The 20,846-nt window shown below is 34.2% G+C and overlaps 1 protein-coding gene across 1 annotated transcript; it reads left to right on the forward strand.

Moving 5' to 3' along the window:
* The first annotated feature begins 716 nt into the window (after window positions 1-716).
* Window positions 717-19,436, forward strand: LOC103046714 (E3 ubiquitin-protein ligase RNF5). Its single transcript, XM_049473167.1, has 6 exons — window positions 717-960; window positions 9,860-9,878; window positions 10,780-10,892; window positions 10,994-11,048; window positions 12,193-12,304; window positions 13,510-19,436. Exons 1-6 carry the CDS (start codon window positions 800-802, stop codon window positions 13,626-13,628), a joined length of 579 nt encoding a protein of 192 aa, XP_049329124.1. The 5' UTR covers window positions 717-799; the 3' UTR covers window positions 13,629-19,436.
* Window positions 19,437-20,846: the final 1,410 nt, after the last annotated feature.

Consider the following 20,846-nt stretch of genomic DNA (forward strand, 5'->3'; position numbering starts at 1 on the left):
CTTAAAAATATACTTGTAAATAATACATTTTAACTATGTAATGTTACATTAAGCACACTGTTTAGAAGATCATATATTTTCTATCAACACACTAAATATAATTTAATGCATATTGCCTAAAAGTGCATTTTATGGAAATACAGAGAAAATATATTTAACATGTATTTTCATATGTTTATTTCATAAGTTTATGAAATAGAAAATTTACTTTTAGTGTTCTTTACATAATTTGAACCTACGTTTAGTGTTATTTTTAGCATCCTCTTATGCTTTTGTTTGCAAAAAAAAAAAAAAAAAGTTTATTATTTTAGGAATGTGGCAAAATTCACCTACAATGTAGAAAATACATTTAAAAAAAGAAATTAAGAAAAACACTGAATTTAAGTACACTTTTAATTGCGTACAATTTTTATATTTTGTATTTTTAAACATTTATAATTATGTTTAGAAGTATACATATTTTCTATCAACAGACTAAATTATAATTTAATGCATATTGCTTAAAAAATACATTTATAGTATTCCGTTAAACTCTTAAAGTTTTTGTGTTTCATAAAAAAATTATATTTTTTTAAATATATAAATTAAATAAATGTATTAAGTAAAACACTAAATGGGAAAGTGTGTGTACAGGCCTAGAGAGACTTTTAGGAGACTTTTATTCTATCTCCTGAAGCGGGGGGACTTTTATTAGTGCGGGCTGGGTGGTGTAGGTGTGTTCAGGAGCAGCAGGCTGTCTGTCTGTCTGTGTGTGTCTGTGTGTTAGAGAAAGAGACAGGCAGAAGGAGGAGGAGGAGAGATGGCGGCGGCGGCGGAGCCCCGGAGCGGGGGAGAGGGACACCACCCCGGGGACGGAGACCGGGAGCGGGACGGGGACGGAGACCGGGCGGCCTTCGAGTGTAACATCTGCCTGGACACGGCGAGGGACGCGGTGATCAGCCTGTGCGGACATCTCTTCTGGTACCTCCAGACCTGCTTATTACTATTATTTTATTATATTAATACATTTATACCTGATTAAAACACGTGCAGTGGCTTTAATCAATAATAATCTAACTGAATAATATGATATATCTGCAGTTTACTGTAAGAAATGAGAGAAAAAGCATTAGGATTAACGAAGGGTCCATTAGGATCCTGTGCTAAATAACTATATACACTGGGAATACAGCACAGTACTAACTAGTTAAATACCTTTACTAACCAACAAACCACAATCACATTAAATAAATATATCATTTAAAACCTTTAATAATGGTTTATGTTGCTGTCTGCTGAAGATACAACAATATGAACATAGTATAACCATACCATATAACCATACTACCATACAGCTCTGGAAAAAAAGAAAGAAATCACTTAAAAATTATGAAATTCTTTGATTTTACCAAATTGAAAACCTCTGGAATATACTCAAGAGGAAGATGGATGATCACAAGCCATCAAACCACCAAACTGAACTGCTTTAATTTTTGCACCAGGAGTAAAGCAGCATAAAGTTTTCCAAAAGCAGTGTGTAAGACTGGTGGAGGAGAACATGATGCCAAGATGCATAAAACAACTGTGATTAAAAAACAGGGTTATTCCACCAAATATTGATTTCTTAACTCTCAAAACTTTATGAATATGAACTTGTTTTCTTAGCATTATTTGAGCTCTGAAAGCTCTGCATCTTTTTTCTTATTTTAGACATCTCTCATTTTCTGCAAATAAATGCTCAGAGCTGTACTATAACACTATTCCTGTAGTATACATAATTCCAATATTGTGGCAGTTACATTTATAGCTAAAATGTGTATATAAATAAGCACTATACCAATAAGTATTACTATGATAGTATATCATATGTATTCTTGCAATAGGAAGTACTATACATATTTAACTTTGAATCAATGTAAAATCAATGCGACATCAGAAATTAATGTTGTTTCAATGCATTTGCGATGGAAAATTTGATTTCGATCTCATTGATTTTATGTTGACTCAACACTGATTCAATGTAAAATCAATGTGCACAAATAAGTTATAGGCTACGATATGCTATAATCATAAGTATTATTCCTAATTTAGTATACCTAAGATTTGGTAGTTACATTTGTATATATGTATTCAAATGGACACCATAGCTGGAAATATAACACCTGTAGAAAAATAGCTACATCTTTTCTATATTAAACATAGTACTATATAATACACCTGTAACAATCACTTCTTTACAACATTAATAAAATGCTTAACTAAGATTATAAACACTTTCGAGCTTATTTTACGTAGACATTGTAAAAAACTCAAGCAACTGTTAATGTTAAATGTTATTATAACTATCCTAAACCATCCTAATAACAGGTGTAATGTTATAAACACTGGAAAAACATCACAGATACCATGCATCCAGGCCTTTACTCAACAGTTATACAACATTACAGTTCTGAATAATGCTGAATACTGGCCTAAATTTGATTTTAGATACTGAATATTGAGAATTAAATTCAACTTTATTCTAAATACTCAGTAAAAATGAACAATAAGTGCTTTGAATTGTGAAATCTGTGTGTGTTTGTTCCTCATTATCTTCTCTGAGTAGCTAATTTCTACCAAAACATTGTGATTATAGTTTGGAAAATGGGCGATTTACACTAATTTAAAACAATTTAGGCCAGTTTTCTTATAAATATGAGTGAATGAATATCGTGTAAAGTTGTATCTTCTCATTTTTGGGGTTATTTGTGTTTAATAATGTGTAGAATAATGTTTTTTGAGCAAACTTGTTGGATCTGTGCTGAAGCTGGAGTTAGCCTGTTAGCTTCTTAGCTTAGCTTAGCGGTTAGCATAATAGCTAGCTAGCTCACTGACTGAAATAGTAATATTTTATTCGTGTTTATGTCGATTTCATGTGTTTTATATCATTTATAAGTGCACTAGACTCGATGATCTGCTCCTTAGCTATTTATGTAGCTAAGTTAACTAGCTAGGCTTCTTTTCTGTCAGATATTATTAGCCAGCTGGACTAGCCAACCTAGCATCCTAACGTTAGCTAAGCTAAGCTAAGCTAGCCATGTTGTTGTTAAGCTGGGCTGTGTGGAGGACTTTGGAAGCAGGTTCAACGTGTATCCTGTAGCTTTAACGTTGTCTGAATGTGATTAATGAGATGATTTAACTTGGATTTGGCTACATTTTAGGGTGTAAAACCTTTTTAAAAAAAATTAACAACTTTTAGGCATTACTGCTTGTAAACATTAGCTAAACATTGGCTAAATATCGATCCAATGGCTTGATGTTGGAGATAAGTCCAGATAATGCTCCTTGAATATTTCACTTAGAGCAAAGAATGTTGAATAAACCTTAATTTTTGTTGTATTACATTCTTTAATGTTGATTAATGTAAAACATATCCAACGTAATGCAATAAAAAAAATTACATTTATTTAATGTTCTTTGCTCTGAGGGATATGGCCATGGAACATTATCAGGACTTATCTCCAACACCAAGCCAGGTGACCAATGTTTAGCCAATGATAACAAGCAGGGATCCCTAAAAATTATATTTTTATAGGTTTTAATATTGACTAATAGGCATTGGTTAATGTTAAATCTCTGACAGTGAATCAGCATTGATCTTTTAAAGGCTTGTAATCAGGGCTGGATGATGTGGTAAAAAATTTATGTCACAATTTCCTAATTTCGGTCAGTATGATACAATTCCAATATCAATATGCCCTTGGTGTACGTGATCACACACGGATAGAACTGCTGGGTGATGTGGTAAAACATTTAAAAACAATATTTAAAAACATTTTCACAATACACAGTATTGATAAAATTTTTATATGCTAACGTTAGCTAGCTCTCCATGTTGTTGTTTAGCTGGACTATGTGAAGGACTTTGGAAGCTGGTTCAATGTGTAACCTGTAGCATTAACGTTATCTGAATGTGATTAATGGATGATTTAATGTGATCTGCATTTTAGGGAATAAAACCTTTAAAAATGCAACTTTTTGAGATTACAGTTTGCAAACATTAGCTAAACATTGATCGACTGTCTTGGTGTTGGAGATAAGTCCTGATAATGCTCCTTGAATATTTTCCTCAGACCAAAGATCATTTGAATAAAAGTTCATTATGTGGTTGCATTGCACCTTTATTTAACGTTGCTTAATATCCATTTTTTAGTGTTGAGACTCTGATCTTGATTCAGCATTCTTTTTAAGGCTTTGAATTAGGGCTGGACAATATGGCAAAATCTATATCACAATATATTTCTTAATCCATTCTTAAACCCATTTCTAAATACTGATACCAAATTCTAAATTAATTCAGGGAGCATGTTTCTGTTTTATTGTGGCCACATGACTGTAAATGTTTTAATGTGATGTAACATAAAAGACACAACAGCTTTTTCATAACTTGTATTTTAACATTTTGTCCTACAAATAGCGTCAGAACGTTATATGGAACATAAAACATTTTATTAAAGCATGTCAGTAGATAAAATGTTTGGAACAGATCTGTAGAAGATACAAAAGATGCACTTTTCAAAGGAGCTACTTTCATCTCAAGGACTAAATAAGTTCAGATGAATGAACACGCATTAAAACTCTGTCCTGTGATGATCTCAGGATGTTCAGTATGTGTTATTTAAGGACTTAATGGTTTTAAATGACAAAGTGCTGTAAGGAACTTTCCACATATTTTCCACATATTTCACATTTCAGGCTCTTTTGGGATACAATCTTCTATTCTGCTTTTTCACAGTGATTCTTATTTTAATTTTTGCTGCATATCATCCAATTAAACTGGATTTTTTTTAACACTCTCTGTAATTAAGTGTACATCTGAGAATTTTCTCGATTGAATTTGTCGATAAGAAAATAAAATGTATTATACAATAAAATATCAATATACTGTCCGTCTCTAACACGTTGGATGGATTATTATTAATATTTATAATAATGGTATTTATTTTCTGGTTCCTAGTTGGGCTTCCCACTCAGATCAGGTAGCTGTAGTCCTGTAGATTAGGTGGATGGCCACTGGTAGATGTTTTGCTGAAAGACCTGTTAGTTTTATTCATTAATACACTCCTAATGCTCCTGAGAACAAAGCGCATTGAATAGATGTTCATTTTTTGGTTGCATTACAACTTTTAATGTTGACTGCTTATTAAAAATAACACATTACTTATAAACAACAGATTCTTCAAATAAATGTTGTTTTCTTCCACTTTAAGAAGCTTAAAAACAAGGAACACATAAAAATACAGTGTGCTTTTGGGAAAAAAAAGTGCATCTAAAGTGCTTAAGAAAAGTTAAATAAGTAAATAAAAAGTGCAGTTTGAGTTTTACTTTTAAATCTGAATCTAAATCTGGGCTGCAATGATGTCAGGTCTGTTCTCATACCCGAGTAAAGGGAAGGAAAAGGCGAATTATTATAGATAAATGGAAGGCTACATAGTCTATATCAATATAAAGGATACTGAATCAGTTTCTCTGATTTTGTTATTTATAGGTTTATGTTTGAGTAAAATGAACATTGTTTTTTTTATTCTATAAACTACAGACAACATTTCTCCCAAATTCCAAATAAAAATATTGTAATTTAGAGCATTTATTTACAGAAAATGAGAAATGGCTGAAATAACAAAAAAGATGCAGAGCTTTCAGACCTCAAATAATACAAAGAAAACAAGTTCAGAAATGAATATTTGTTGGAATAATCCTGTTTTTTAATCATAGTTTTTTTTTCATGCATCTTGGCATCATGTTCTCCTCCACCAGTCTTACACACTGCTTTTGGATAACTTTATGCTGCTTTACTCCTGGTGTACAAATTCAAGCAGTTCAGTTTGGTGGTTTGATGGCTTGTGATCATCCATCTTCCTCTTGATTATATTCCAGAGGTTTTCAATTTGGTAAAATCAAAGAAACTCATCATTTTTAAGTGGTCAAAAAATGGTTTAAGTGGCCCTACATGCATCACAAAAATGTCTTTAAATATCATGATTTATATCAATATTTTTGCTATGTCACCCAGCTCTTCTTTGATTTCTTTATAGCAGAATAAATAAAACATGATCTGTAGGGTTTAGTAGTAGACTGACTGTAGCAGTAGATGATGGTATTTTAATTTTTAGAGGTTGGGCGTTTAGTTTTTAGTTATATTGTGATGTTCTGGAGATAAGACTCGTGTGTTTGAGGTGATGTAATGCTTTATTTAACGGTGACGTGTTGGTGTTCACGTCGTGTGGGATAAGGCCGGGGTTTCTCCGAGCGTTCAGCCGGGTCTGTTCCACTGAGACGTAATGAACTCTGGCTGGGGTTAATTAGAGATTAGGAGCTTGAGTAGGATTAGGGCCATTGTAGTGGAGGAGTTACACTCAGATATATTTTTAGATGTGTGTCTATATATGTATTTTCTTAATCTCTCACACTGTGGTTGTACTGTTATGGTCGGTTTCTTGAACAAGGATTGAAAAAATAGTTTAATAACTCTTAATAAACTCTTATTTCATTTATTTATCAATATAAGGTTTATTTTTTTTATTCATTGTTTCACTTCTGATTGTAAACATTGGCTAAAGATTGATTCCCTGCCTTGTTATTGGAGATAATTCCTGATTTTTAGTCCATGCTCCTTCCTTATTTTTCTCGGAGCAAAGAACATGAAATAAACCTTAACTTGTTTTGGTTGCATTACGTCTTTTAATGTTGATAATGGAAAAACATAGTTAAAACAAAGTAATGCAATTAAAAAATAGCGTTTATTTAATGTTCTTTGCTCTGAGTGCAATAACCAAGAAGCATTATCATGTAATGTATATCTCTAGGCACCGTACAATTGGATTTGATTATGACTCAGAGTTCCGCAATGCAATTAAAATTTTTTTATAGATCGAGCATCTTGATTCCACTTTTTCTTCTATACAGGATTTATTTTTCCTTGTTGCATGACTGCTTGGTACTTTTAAAGTAAAGTATCTGTAATAATCTGTAATGAATCCCACTGTATAATAGGCTTTTCACACTATTTCTATGTAATTGGAAAGAAAACATTATTTCAATTATTTATTTGATTAATACAGAAATCTAGGATTAATATTAATAGGGTGATGTGTGGTGTAGCTTCAGCCACAGTTTGCAAGTCTATGCAAGGACTCTTATTAGTGTACAGCAGTATTCAGTCACCCGGACCTGGAAATGAACCCCATCTCCCACATGGTAGCTGACTGGTAGGCAGTGGTGTTATCCACTGCACCACACCAACCACTATCAGCTCCTTGCTGTAGTTTAGTAAACACTGAGTAGTGTTTTGGGTGCTGCTCTGTTGTCTTACCCTTTTTGTTTTACAAAGGTCAAAGGTTTATTTGATGTGTCCATAACAAACCTGAACATTCATGCGTAGAAAGGCTGTGCTGCGCATATATATATATATATATATATATATTAGGGTGTCACGATTTCGATATTGTGGATAATGTAGACATTCTCATCTTCTTAAAGAAAAACTTGAAAATATAAAAATAACAGTTGTTTTGTCTAGCCTCAAATATGTTAATAGTTTTGGTACCTTAAGGAGCGTCTTTCTCTCAGATAAAGTTAATAATACATCTTTATTAAAGAAAAAGTCTTAGTCTTATTTTTCATGTTTAACTGTTATAGTAGGATAGAGTTCAGTTTGTTAAGGCTCTAATTGTTCTATTATTTTGTACATGACTGTTCCTGTATTTTTTTATTATTTATTTTGTTATGTTGCACATTGCTGTTTTAATAGTGCACACTGCTGCTACCAAAAAACATCTAGATGGCATTACATATATATCTTAATTTAATTATTTAAATTTGACCATTAGTGCCTAATGTGGTGTATTACAGATCACTTGTATCACTTTGCATCACTTATATCAAGCCCACCTTTTGAAATAAGATATTGTAAATTTGATGAATCAAACCAATGACTGACCATAGACTAATCTAAAACTGACATAGGCCTCTCTGCTGTAAAAAAAAAAAAAGAAAATCAAAAATCCAATCGAATCGAATCAAGGATTTACAGATTTATGACATTCCTAATATATATTGGATGCTGATTATGAAGTATCTAGATATGCTAACCCAGCATTTAAACACGTTATTTAACCTTGTTTACTGCTATTTACAGCATAATTAACCAGCTTTCACACACAAATAAATAGCTAACTAACTTACATCCATCACTTTCCAGAGAAGAGGGAGCTGCGTCTGTGGTTGAAGGAGCTAAATCTAACACATCCACCCAAACGTCAATATTACTGCTCTTACGGAAACTGGGTTCTGAAGCTCGGGTAAACCCATTTCTCTTGGTCAGGATGTTCTGGTGTTGGTTTATCCTGTAGTAAATGGTAAGAGCAGATGTATTGGTATTCCTTTGAATTGAGTGTTTAATTTAGCTGTTCAACCACAGACGCAGCTCCCCTTCTGTAGAGGGTGGTGGATATGAGTTAAATGGAACTCCTCAACACCTGCATATTATCTGTATTAATCTTTTAATTAGGAAAAAGTGTGATACTCTGTATATAACTGAGTATATTATGTTACTTATTCTGTAGGTTATCATCACTGTGGGTGTAATTTATATATTTATATCTTTGTATCATTGGATATGATATAAACGTTTTAAAAATGATTTATTAAACCTATATCTTTACCTTTTCTTTCACTTTATTTCTTATTATGGACCTGGCAGTTGTTCTGTATATTCTATATATCAACGTTTCATAAAGAATAGACCAATAGAAAGTAACTTAATATACTTGGAATAAAATCTTTTTACATTGAAATTCTCATTAATATTCACTATTTTCTGGTTTTCTGAAGATAATTTTAGCTTATATTTTCTGCAGCTGTGCTGACGGGGATCAGTCCAGATCTACAGGTTTAGTGTGTAACGGTCCTTCATGTGTTTATTTGCTAACAGACCTCTATTTTTAGATCTTCCTCTCTGGGCTTTGTTCACTATACTCACTATACTGGACTCATGACCCTGATAAATCAGCCGCTGTGTGTGTGATTAACAGATACAGTAGTATTAATATCCAGTTACCAGCACCTTAAAGACTTAGCTGTGTCATTTTTTGATGCATTAGGGATGCAGCAGTACTATAAATCTACATAAACCTCAGCTTCAGACAGCACACACATCATAATAAATATCTGACTGATTTATGTGCCAATTGCAATGTTCGTTATTTCGCAAATGGTAAATGGATTTATAATTAATTTTATATCATTTCAGGTATAATTATGGCCTTGAATTGCAAATTGCTATCGTTGTCTGATTGATGATATTATTTTATAAAAAATAATATATTATTATAATTATTATTGTATTCTTTTACCTGATTTTTTATCCCTCTATTCAACATAGGATCCCATTTAAGGCTGTGTCATATCATATCGTATGCAATTATGTCGCCAAAAATCTTGAGTTTGTTAAATATGCTACACTTTTGTTTTGTGGTATATTTTTATATTTTTACATTATTTTGGTTTTTATTTTGTTACACCATCATTTTGTACAAAAATACTGAATCTAGTAAATGTACGAAACTAACATTTTTACAAAAAATTACACAAAATTAAACTTTAATATTTATTTTGTTGCAGTAGTATTATTTTTTATTTAATAAAAAAGTAAATTCTCATATCATTGAAAATATAATTATCGCAATAACACCCTGGCATATTGTGATATTACTTTAGAGCCATATCATCCGTCCCTAAACGCCTCTGATTCAAACTTATGTAGATGCAGAAAACTAATGTAGATCTGAGCTTTATGTTTTCTTTAATAACTAAGCCTCTCTTTCTCTCTCTTTCTCCACAGCTGGCCGTGTCTCCATCAGGTACGTGAGCATTGTGTTTCTTTCTCCTTGTATTTGTATACTTATTGTATAATTATTGATTTTGTATTATTAAATGGATCAGTAGCTACTTGACCATACTGAAATATTTCTCCAGCAGTGTTTATAACTCCAGATTTGTGGATCTGTTTTCACAATGCTTTCCTATTATATATTTTCAGATTATATACTTATAGGGTTATAGGATAACAGTGTGTCCATACACACAGATTAGAGCAGAAAAATAAAAGTATATTACAAACTATTAATAAGTAAATGTTAATTGATCTTTAAAAAACTGTGTAATTACATAATTATGCTATTATATGATCATTATATCAGTGGTGTAAAATAAGAACAATAATATCATATCATAGCTGGCTAGTGTGTAAATACAGCGTTAGTTTGTAGTATTGTGTGTGTCTGTGTGTGTGTGTGTGTGTCTGTGTGTGTGTGTCTGTGTGTGTGTGTCTGTGTGTGTCTGTGTGTGTGTCTGTCTGTGTCTGTGTGTGTCTGTCTGTGTCTGTGTCTGTGTGTGTGTGTGTGCGGGTCAGTAGAGGACAGTGTTCTAAATCAGGTTCTTAGTAAAACCAGTTAGTGTGTGAAGAGGTCAATTCTGTAACAGTTAACACTGCAGTCACACACACACACACACACACACACACACACCATGTGTTTCATGCCTTCCAGCATTCTGAAGAGTGTGTGCGACGTGAGTGTGTGTGCGCATCTGTGTGCGAAAGTATCACATGCTGCAGTCACACAGCTGTATATATCAGATATTCTGGTCAGATCACTCACTAAATATTATCTCCCTCTCTCTCTCTCTCTATCTCTCTGTCTCTCTCTCTCTCTGTCTCTCTCTCTCTGTCTCTCTCTCTCTCTCTCTCTGTTTGTCTCTCAGTGGTTGGAGACGAGGCCGAGCAGGCAGCAGTGTCCGGTGTGTAAGGCTGGAATCAGCAGAGATAAGGTTATTCCTCTGTATGGGCGCGGCAGCACCAGCCAGGAGGACCCCAGGTCTGTCTGTCTGTCTGTCTGTCTGTTTGTTTGTCTCTCTCGCTATATGAGTGTGGTTGTATTGTTAATTTTGTAACTATGTAACTGTGTGTGTGTTACAGATTGAAAACTCCACCTCGACCTCAAGGGCAGAGAACAGAGCCTGAAAGTAGAGGGGTGAGTCTCAACATATTCAATCACTCTGTGTCCTGAAGAGCTCACAGTCCTGTAGGCTCACTGTCTCGTAAGGCTTACTGTCCCTTAGGCTTAGTGTCTCGAGTGGAACACAGTCCTGAAGGCTCACTGTCTGGTAAGGCTCAGTCTCCAGAAGGCTCAGTGTCATCTAAGGGTTGCGGTCTTGTAGGCTCAGTGTCTTGTAGGCTCACCATCACATAGGTGCAGTGTCTCGCAGAGCTCACTGTGCCGTATGATTATGTGTACCTTTAGGCTTCGTGTCCCTTTAGGCTTAATGTCTTGTACGCTTCAATGTTTCATAAGGCTCAGTGTCAAATAAGCTAAATGTTCCATAGGCCTAGTGTCCCGTAGACTTGCTGTCTTGATAGGCTCAGTGTCCCTTTAGGCTTACTGTCTTGTACGCTTCAATGTAAGGCTCAGTGTCCCTATAGGCTCAGTGTCCTCTAAGCCTCACTGTCCCGTAAGCCTCACTGTCCCGTAAGCCTCACTGTCTTGTAACCCCCTTTGACTTGTAAACCTCACTGTCCCATCGGCTTAGCATCCCATAAAGCTCACTGTCCTGTAAGGCTCATTTTACCAGAGGGCTCACTCTCCTGTAGGCTCAGTGTCTTGTAAGGCTCACTGTCTTGTAAGGCTTAGTGTCCAATATGCTCAGTGTTCGGTAGGCTCACTGTCCTTAGGCTCACCATCACATAGGCTCAGTGTCTTGTAGGCTCACTGTCTCGTTAGGCTTAGCCTTACTGTCCTGCAAGATTCTGTGTCCCTTGAGGCTCAGTGTCCCATAGGGCTCACTGTCTCGTAAGGCCCACGTTCCCGTAAGGCTCACCATCACATAGATTCTGTGTCTCGTAAGGTTCAGTGTCCTGTAGACTGTCCCATTCACTTTCTTACTGACCCTTAGACACACTGACCCATTAACTCACTCACTGTTAAACTCACTGACCCTTGGACTCACTGAATCTTTCACCTACTGACTTCATCTGCAGTGATTAAAAGATAATCTCAGTATTAAAAACAGCAGTTTATATTACCACTGAATGCTGTTTCTCTGTATGATGATGTTTTTCTGTGTGCTGATTAATGCATGATGATGATATTCACCGTTTCTTTCTCTCTGTGTCTGTAGCCGTTTCACGGGTTCGGGGACACAGGCTTCCACATGTCGTTTGGAATCGGTGCTTTTCCCTTCGGTTTCTTCACCACAGTCTTCAACACCAACGACCCTTTTCACAGAGCAGGTCAGATACACACCGGTACACACCTGCTTGCACTGTTAGATAGCTCCGTTAGTAAATTATAGCAGCTTGTGCTGGGATTCTTCATTCACAGTAGCTTAAGTATACAGAGTTCATAAACTTGATTATCTGGAATAACAGATAGATAAGCTACACATAAATGCATTCCTCATAATTTAACGTACTGACTAGTGCTGGACAGTGTAGCTACAATATTAATCACAATTCATTTCTACATTTCGCTCAATACAATGTCTATATAAACAGCATAAAACTACTACCTACACTGTACATCGTACACCGGCACTGCCAGGCTATAGTAGTCTATAGTGTTCTGCCCTTTGTGCTCAGCTTTAATAAAGGGAGCTGACAGGAGCTCTCTGTAATGAACATCCATCAGTAAAAGATGCTGGAAATGCTGTATATCTCTTACAACACTAGGCCAGTTTATTATAGTTTGACGAAACAGTTTATTTAGCTGTATTATGCCTTGAAAAACTCCCATTGGTAATAATTACTGCATGGGTGATTGATACGTTTTAGCTGCCACAAGCTATTTAATATATTTCAGAAGAGTCAAATTATTGTCACACTTCAATAATGCAGAAAAAAGGAGATGCTAAAACTACTAAAATCAGGTTATGAACTGTCTAATGCATTAATAATAAACAGTGGAAGGACAGTAGTGGATCATCTTCTAGGAAGAAATGCGGTAGGAAAAATATCCTGATCGGTGATCAATTAAACATTTGGTGGAATCGTACAAATGTTAATAAAACAGCACTAGAACTAAGAAGAGATTGTATGTTTAATAGGGAAAGTAAGAGCTTTACCACACTCACTCACAATGTAGTGAAGGGAACTCAATGGATTAAAGCTGTGTAGCTTTAAGAAAAGCACTTATTGTTGAGGATAACTAGCTTTAAAAACAGCTTCAGTTTCATAAAGAGAGTAAAGATCAGACTCTGGAGAAATGGAAGAAGATCATGTGAAGGTCAGATGAGTCCAGATTTGTTCCAAAGTCTCACCGCCTTTAGAGGCACACTGCTGTAGAGGCACACTGCAGATCTGCCAATCAGCTCTTCCTCCTGCCCCGCCCCTAAACCCATACATCACCCAGTGTCCCATCCCAAACTACCTTTTAAATATAAAGATTATGTATCAAACTAACATTAATATATCTTATATATATTTTTCTATGTTTTCAGATCCTCACTATGCAGGAGATCACCAAGGCAACGGTAACCCCAACAACGGCAACAACTGGCAGGACTCGCTCTTCCTCTTCCTCGCCATCTTCTTCTTCTTCTGGATGCTCAGTGTGTGAGAGAGAGAGAGAGAGAAAGAGAGAGAGAGTGTTAATGCGCGAGAGAGAGATATTTAGAGGGAGAAAGAGAGAAAAGAACACAGAGATGGACAGAGATGGTTGTAGAAATACATATACACACACACACAAACACACAAACACACACACATGTATAGAGAGACACACACACACACACACACACGGTACTGTTAATAGATGAATAAATGAACTTTATGTAACCCCGCCCCCTATCCAGGATGTTTCATCTGGATAAAAGTGTTTTTTTTTTTTTTTTTTTTTTTTTTTTGTCTTTTTTTTTATTTTGTGGGGAAAATAAATTATTCCTCTGCTCTGTTGCTTTTTCACCTCTCTACTGACAGATCAGGCTGAACACACACTCTCTCACACACGCACACACTCGTACACTCCTACACTGAGAATCAGGCTGTCCCTTATGTGTATATATAGAGAGGTGTAATTTAATAAAATAGAAAAGAGAGAGAGAGAATAATAGAGAGGAAGAGACACACAGTGTTAAATGGCTGCTTCACTAAACTGCAAAACAAATATCTTATTGGAAATTGCCAGCATCTCATATATGTTGATAATATATCTAATATATGTATCTCATTATGACATATTAACAATATTATTGTTATTATGGTAAATATTTTAAGATTAAGGCCCTTTCACACACATAATCTGATTTTTTCAGACAAACAACAAAACACCTGAGAGTTAAAAACAATGCTTTATGTTCTTCTTACATTGTATTCTGAATTCTGGATTATTGAATTTTGTAAGTTCTGTAAGTTTGTAAATTCCGACTCCTGATTCTTTTATTAGTGTTTTTCAATGAGGATTAATCTACAGTTACAGTAGATACAGAATCACATGACAACCAAGGGGAGCCGGATTTCAGCTAATCTCTTCTTTAACTTCTGTTTGTTTCTTCCATTGATAAACCAGATCATGGTTCAGTAGATCCACCTGTTATTTTTTAAGGCGTTTTTACACCTATTGCACTATTTGGTCTGGTTAAATCGAACTCTGGTTGGTTTGTACTCTTGGTGTGGTTTGTTTGAGCAGGTGTGAAAACACTGATTTCACTCTAGACCTGTGAGAAGAGATGGTCTTGGTTTGGTTACAAACTAAACAGACTATAAAATATACTCCATGTGTTTAACTAAACGGCTTTTCAGGTGCAGTTTAACCTGATTTATTACGCAGATAATAATTACTGCAGCTATGAACTAAACCTAATCTCTGCTTCATGCTAAGCTGTTTCACACTGAACGCTGTATGTGTTACTAGACGAAAATCCCAGTGAAAACACTGTGTTTTAATGCGTGTTCAGTGTTAAAGCAGCTTCACACTGCACAGATATACGTTCAGTTGTTTAATACAGAACCTTCTTACTCTATTTAATTTCTTGCTCCTGCGCCAGACAGCTCTAAACAATCAGAGGAGACTAATTATGTAGAAGTATGTGAGTATCTCACATTTGAGTGAGTTTAGGTTTTTGCCTGTGTGAAAACAAACCAAACCAAAGAGAAATCCTCCAAATAAATGAACTTAACTAATTTCGACCAGAAAAAATAACACTACAGGTGTGAAAACGGCCTCAGTTAAGCTAAATTTTAGTAATTTGTTCGGTGAAAGCAGCCTTAAGATTTGTTTTCTCTCCATCATTGATTTTTGCTGTTCAAACAAAATTAGTAATTTTGTGACGGCCCCTTATTCACTTTTTTCACCCTGTCAAAAAATCTAAGCCTTGAAAGGTTTGAAAACACACTTAAACACACACTTCTGCGTATTTGCAGGAGTTTTCGTCAAGATCATAAGAAGTCAGCTCTTACTACACTGCAGATAAATCGGATCATAGCTGATCCAGACTGATACCAGATCATCTCGTTAGACCAAATTCTGTTTTTTTTGGTCCAGACTGAAGCTTTAAGACCCTAAAATTTGGTCTGAATCAAACAAAATGTGTGTAAAAGCATGTTTTTGAGGTGAATAGATTTTGAGGTTCTATCTTCATCGTTGTTTTTTGCTTTTTGAACAAAATGAGGAATTTAGTGACGGCCCCTTATTCACGTTTTTTTTTTACCCTGTCAAATAAAATCAAAGCCTTGATAAGCTTTGCATACACACACGCACACACACACTCCCGAGTCGTTGCAGGAGCTTTCCTCAAGGTCATAAAAAAGTCATTTAAACAGGTTTCACGATCCGCAACAGATTTTCATACCAAAGAAAAACCCAATTTTTTTTACATTAACTTTTACATTAGTGCAGAAACACACTGAGAGAAAGTGTTAAATGTAGGAAAATCAGTGAATAAATAAAGCAGCAGTTGAATATGTTGTATGTGAAGTATTATACAGATGGAGGGGGGGTTGGGGGTGGGTAATGCCCCCCTATTCTCTCTCTCAGCAGCAGTAGTTCCCGGCCTGTGGGTCTATCAGTGTTCATGTTATTTTGTCCCCGAGCTGCTAGTCACAAATCTCTGAGAGCTCTTTAGGAAATTATTAATTGATGCTAATGACCATCAAAAATATACACTACCATTCACAAAAAGTGTTTTTTTATTATATTAAAATGTTCTACATTGTAGATTTATACCAAACTCGTCCAAATTATGAAGAAAAAACATATGGAGTTATTTAGTATACAAAAAAGTGTTAAACAAACCAGAATATGATTTATATTTTAGTTTCTATAAAGTAGCTCCTCTTGTTTAGATGATCAGTTTTGAACATCTCTGCTGGATTTTCTCAGTCAGTTTTATGAGGTAGAGTCTCCTGGAATTCAGGCTTTCAGTTAACAGCTGTGCTGAACTCATCAAGAGTTAATTACTTGAATTTCTTGTCTCTTAATAAAGTGTTTGAGAGCATCAGTTAATGTAAAGTAGTGAAGAGGTAGAGTTACAGGAATACAGCGAAGAATAGTGAAGAAAAATAGTATCCTCAAGTGCAGTCACCGCAAAGACCATCAAAAAGGTTATAATGGTGGAACTGGCACTCATCAGGATTGCCCCAGGAAAGGAAGAGCGAGACTTTCCTCTGTTGTATAGGATGAGTTCATCAGAGTTTCCAGCCTCAGAAACTGCAAGTTAACAAACAGCTCCCCAGATAAGAGTATCTAAAAGCTTCTTCACAGAGTATTTAGGTTTGTTTAACACTGTTTTTAAGTTACTACATGATTCCTTATGTGTTTCTTCATAGTCTGATAGGTTACTTCGCTTGTTCTTGAATCACATGACCAACATTAACAAATGTTGGGTCACATGACCAAAATTGTTATTTCCATTTCCATTCACACAACTGGAAACAGTCCAGATTCAGTTCAGTTTCACATCAAACCACATCTTATATATTTAATGATTTTAATGATGAAAAAATGTAGAAGAATAAGAACAATTTCCCTCTAAAAAGTATACAAGCAAAGGCTGTTAACACGTCTTAAGCCCTATCTGGGCGGGGTAATTTTCTCTTTTATGGGTTTTTTTATCCTCTGTGATTTTATTCCTGTCCGGAACGATCGTGTACGTGTTTTTCTCTGAACTCCGTGCTCCTCTGGTAATTTTAGTCCCGTCCAGACTCACATCTCTGAGTTTCGTCTCCTCGCCTTTAATAAAATAGCTATTTGTCCACTGCCGCGCACCGTAATTACACTTTGGGCGCGCCACAGTTTCCACGGAGATCCACGTTAAAAACACAACAGCGAGTGGAAATGGAGGAGCTACTGAACACCACTGATGTCATGTGACTGAGAAAAAAGCCAAAAAACTCACTGCTCCTCCTGTTTTTTTCAATAACAGTCCAGATGCAGGAGTTTTATTACCTGAGTAGAAGTGAGAAATATATAGAAACTAATCCTGTCCGGATAGGACTTTATTTTTATTTCTTAATTTTTGTTAGAATCTATTCTAAACTAAGGTTAAAATTTGATTTAAAGCCGGTATTTACTAATGTGGTTACTAATGCTGTTAGAGCAGCACAGTAAACCACATTAACTCTGTTATATTTTATTCTATTATATTAAACACCCACAGAAATGAATATAATTTACAATGATAATATCTATAATTGCCAATACATATAAATAATTTAAATAAAGTACCTTTCACAGTATAACCACGACCACACCAGCTACACCGTATCATCTGATACCGAGTATTCTCCCGACCCTTACCCGTCAGTGTGTGTGAGTGTGTGTGTGAGAGTGTGTGTGTATATATTTTATGTGTATATATGAATATTGTAAATGATGTTTTTAAGTGTATCTTCATTGTTTGTTCTTCGGGGGGAGGGGTTTGGGGTGGTTGATTGACAGATGAGCAGTTATAGTGTTGAACTGTAAAACTGTAAAATCTAACTTTTTCTTGCTCGGGACTTCCTGATTGGCTGGAAGCGTCGCCGTGACGACAGCGAACGACGGAACAGCCCGACTCCTCTCAATCAGCGATTCTAAACTTACCTACTCAAAATTACACACAATTCTGTTTAATTTGGTCCAGGATCTGAATTTAATTCGTTTATTACTTTATGGTTTATTATGGAGTTTATTATGAGGCAAAAGTACAAAAAATCTGAAATCTATAAAGAAATTTATTGAACACATATTTTAAAAGATACTTTATTACTTTTTTTCTCTTTGCAGTTATTTGACATCTATTTTCATTTGCATTTAATTTGCTTTAATTTTGGTTAATTTTGCTGCTGAAGTCTTTAACACAGTTTTTCACAACAGAAGCAAAAGACTAAAGCAGAAAAACTAAAATCTGCAAAAAATCACAAAAATAAAAGCAAAAACTGCTAAAATACAAACAAAAGTAATTGTATCCTAAATTCTATCTTAAAGTATTTTTTTAAAAAATATATAATTTCTTAATATAGTTTTATTCTATTTTGAATTCATGGAATATACTTTTTCCTTTAGATTCTCAAAAAAAGTTTAAAACTAAGGATTTACAAACAAAAAATAACATCTGAAAACACTTTTTTAAGAATCAAAAGAAAAAATATAAATGTTGCAAATTTGAAAGAGTAAAAAATAAGAGTAATAAATGTCCTTTACAGTTATTTCACAATTATTTTTAGTTTGTGTTTTTAACAGTCTACTTTCATTTTTGATTTTGGATTTTTGAGGATTTTACTGCTTAAGTTTTTTTTTCTGATTTTTGGCACAATTTCTTTTTTTTTCCCACAGAATCACCTTAGGAGCAAAATCTACAAAACAAAAAATTAAAGCAAAGACTGGTAAAATAACTGCAAAGAGAGATAAAGTGACCAAGTATCTTTAAAAATATATGTGTATTTCTTATATATGTTTTTTTTTATTTTGATTTCATAACAAAGGTGTTAAGAATATAAAGTAAAAAGTATGTTTTTAGATTAAATTTTTTCGTATGAAACTTTTGCCACAAATTTAACTCCGTAGTTTATTGTTGGTGAATCTGAATTCTGTAATCTGGATTAATTTCAGATCCACTGGAACTGAACTGAACTGGACTGAGCCCTTTTCTGTTTCATGATTATTAATATTATTATATTAAATATTAAATAGAGTAAATTGGTGGAGTTTGGTGAAGCGGTTCTGGTTGTGAGGAGTCGTCGGGGTACTAGAACTCTTTTTGCATATCACTGTTTAATCCACGCCTTTGTATTACTCGTCTTTTTGACATTAAATCCAGTAAAGGAGGAGATTAGTACTGGGTTCTGTGGGAGATGATGGTCAGATTGATGAATCGTTGCACTGAAGGTCGGAGGAAAACTAATCGACTGTGATCCGTTTGCTGGCAGTTAATAAATGTTTCATACTGCACTCAGGCTGCTGTTTATTTATTACTATTGGTTTGAGTTTATTAAAAACAATCTGATTAATCGCAACAATATTCTGTGATTAATACACTCGAGGATCGCGTGGTGTAATATAAGGTGTAATATTGGCACTATTGGCCATTATCTCTGTTTATTGAAAGATTTTAAAGAGTTTAAGAGGAGGAGAAAATAGGATCTGTTTGGTTATAAAAACTCCGCCAGTTAAAATAGTTCCATTGCTGCTCTGTTTGTAGCTGCACTGTTTGGCTTGTAAGCGCTGCATCGTTGCTAGGTTACCTGTATGTACCTGAGTAATATAAGGAGAGCTTCGGTTACAGTGCATTACCGGCTGATAACGGTACTCATAGAACACCTCTCAGCCAATCACACTACAGCATTGGAACGAACTGTGGTATAATATGGATTAATTGTCCATTTTCTTAAAATTTAATCTTTTAATAATGGATATTTAAATGTAAAAATGGAATTACAGCATATTTATATTAGTGGTGTTAATCGATTAAACTGATTAAATTATTATTTAGTAATATTATTTATTTTATTTATTATTTGTTTTAGTAATATAACTTCAGATGCAACTGAAAGAATCAGTGTTTGGAATTTATTTTACATTTATTAATGGTGTTTATTGATTTAAAGATTAATCATGATTAATTAAACTTTTTATTCTTAAGACTTGAGATTTTAATAATACATTTTACTGTAAATGCAAGGAAAACAGTGTTGGTTGAATAGAATTATATTTATATTAGTCGAGTTACTCGATTGAATGATTAATATAATTAATCACAACAATATTCTTTGATTATTTATGATTAATCAGTTTTTTTATTTTAAATATAAATAAATAATAAATAATTAATGTTCGGTACAATATTCTTTGATTAGAAAAAAGTTTAAATGCTGGTTTTTCCCTGTTGGCTGAAGAAACCTGTTAAAATGATTAATTTGGAAATTTTTATGTTTTTTTTTTCTCAATTTAAATCACATTTGTTAACATTTTAACATAGACGGCATTATTTATTATACGTTAATTTTTGTTGTGGTTTACCCAGCCAACATCAGAAAACACTGGGCTTCATTTAGCATCTGTTCTTATTACAAAATTAAACCGTATAGAACATTTTCAATGCAGATTTTGACATTTTCCTAGGTTTTGTCTTCAGATATATTGTAAAAGTTTGTCAAAAAACAAAAAAGAGTAGCAGTAAAAACCTTTTTTTTTTACTTCTAGGATTTTTTTTCCACAGAAGAAAAAACACTTTAGCTGCAAAACCTACAAAACAAAAAAGCAAAGAATAGTAAAATCATTAAAAAGTAATTTTAATAAAACCTAAAGGAAAAACTTTTTTTTCTGATTTTATTTCGTGTACAACTTTCACCAAAATTTAAT

Source organism: Astyanax mexicanus, unplaced genomic scaffold, assembly GCF_023375975.1.
Source record: "Astyanax mexicanus isolate ESR-SI-001 unplaced genomic scaffold, AstMex3_surface scaffold_34, whole genome shotgun sequence".
In the NCBI taxonomy this organism is placed as follows: Eukaryota; Metazoa; Chordata; class Actinopteri; order Characiformes; family Acestrorhamphidae; genus Astyanax; species Astyanax mexicanus.

Bases quoted from the DNA above. Each gene is read 5' to 3' on its own strand.
- LOC103046714 (XM_049473167.1), top strand. From the start codon at position 800: ATGGCGGCGGCGGCGGAGCCCCGGAGCGGGGGAGAGGGACACCACCCC. The intron at 10,893-10,993 runs GTCTGTCTGTCT...TGTGTGTTACAG, and splicing joins ACCAGCCAGGAGGACCCCAG to ATTGAAAACTCCACCTCGAC. The intron at 11,049-12,192 runs GTGAGTCTCAAC...CTGTGTCTGTAG, and splicing joins CAGAGCCTGAAAGTAGAGGG to CCGTTTCACGGGTTCGGGGA.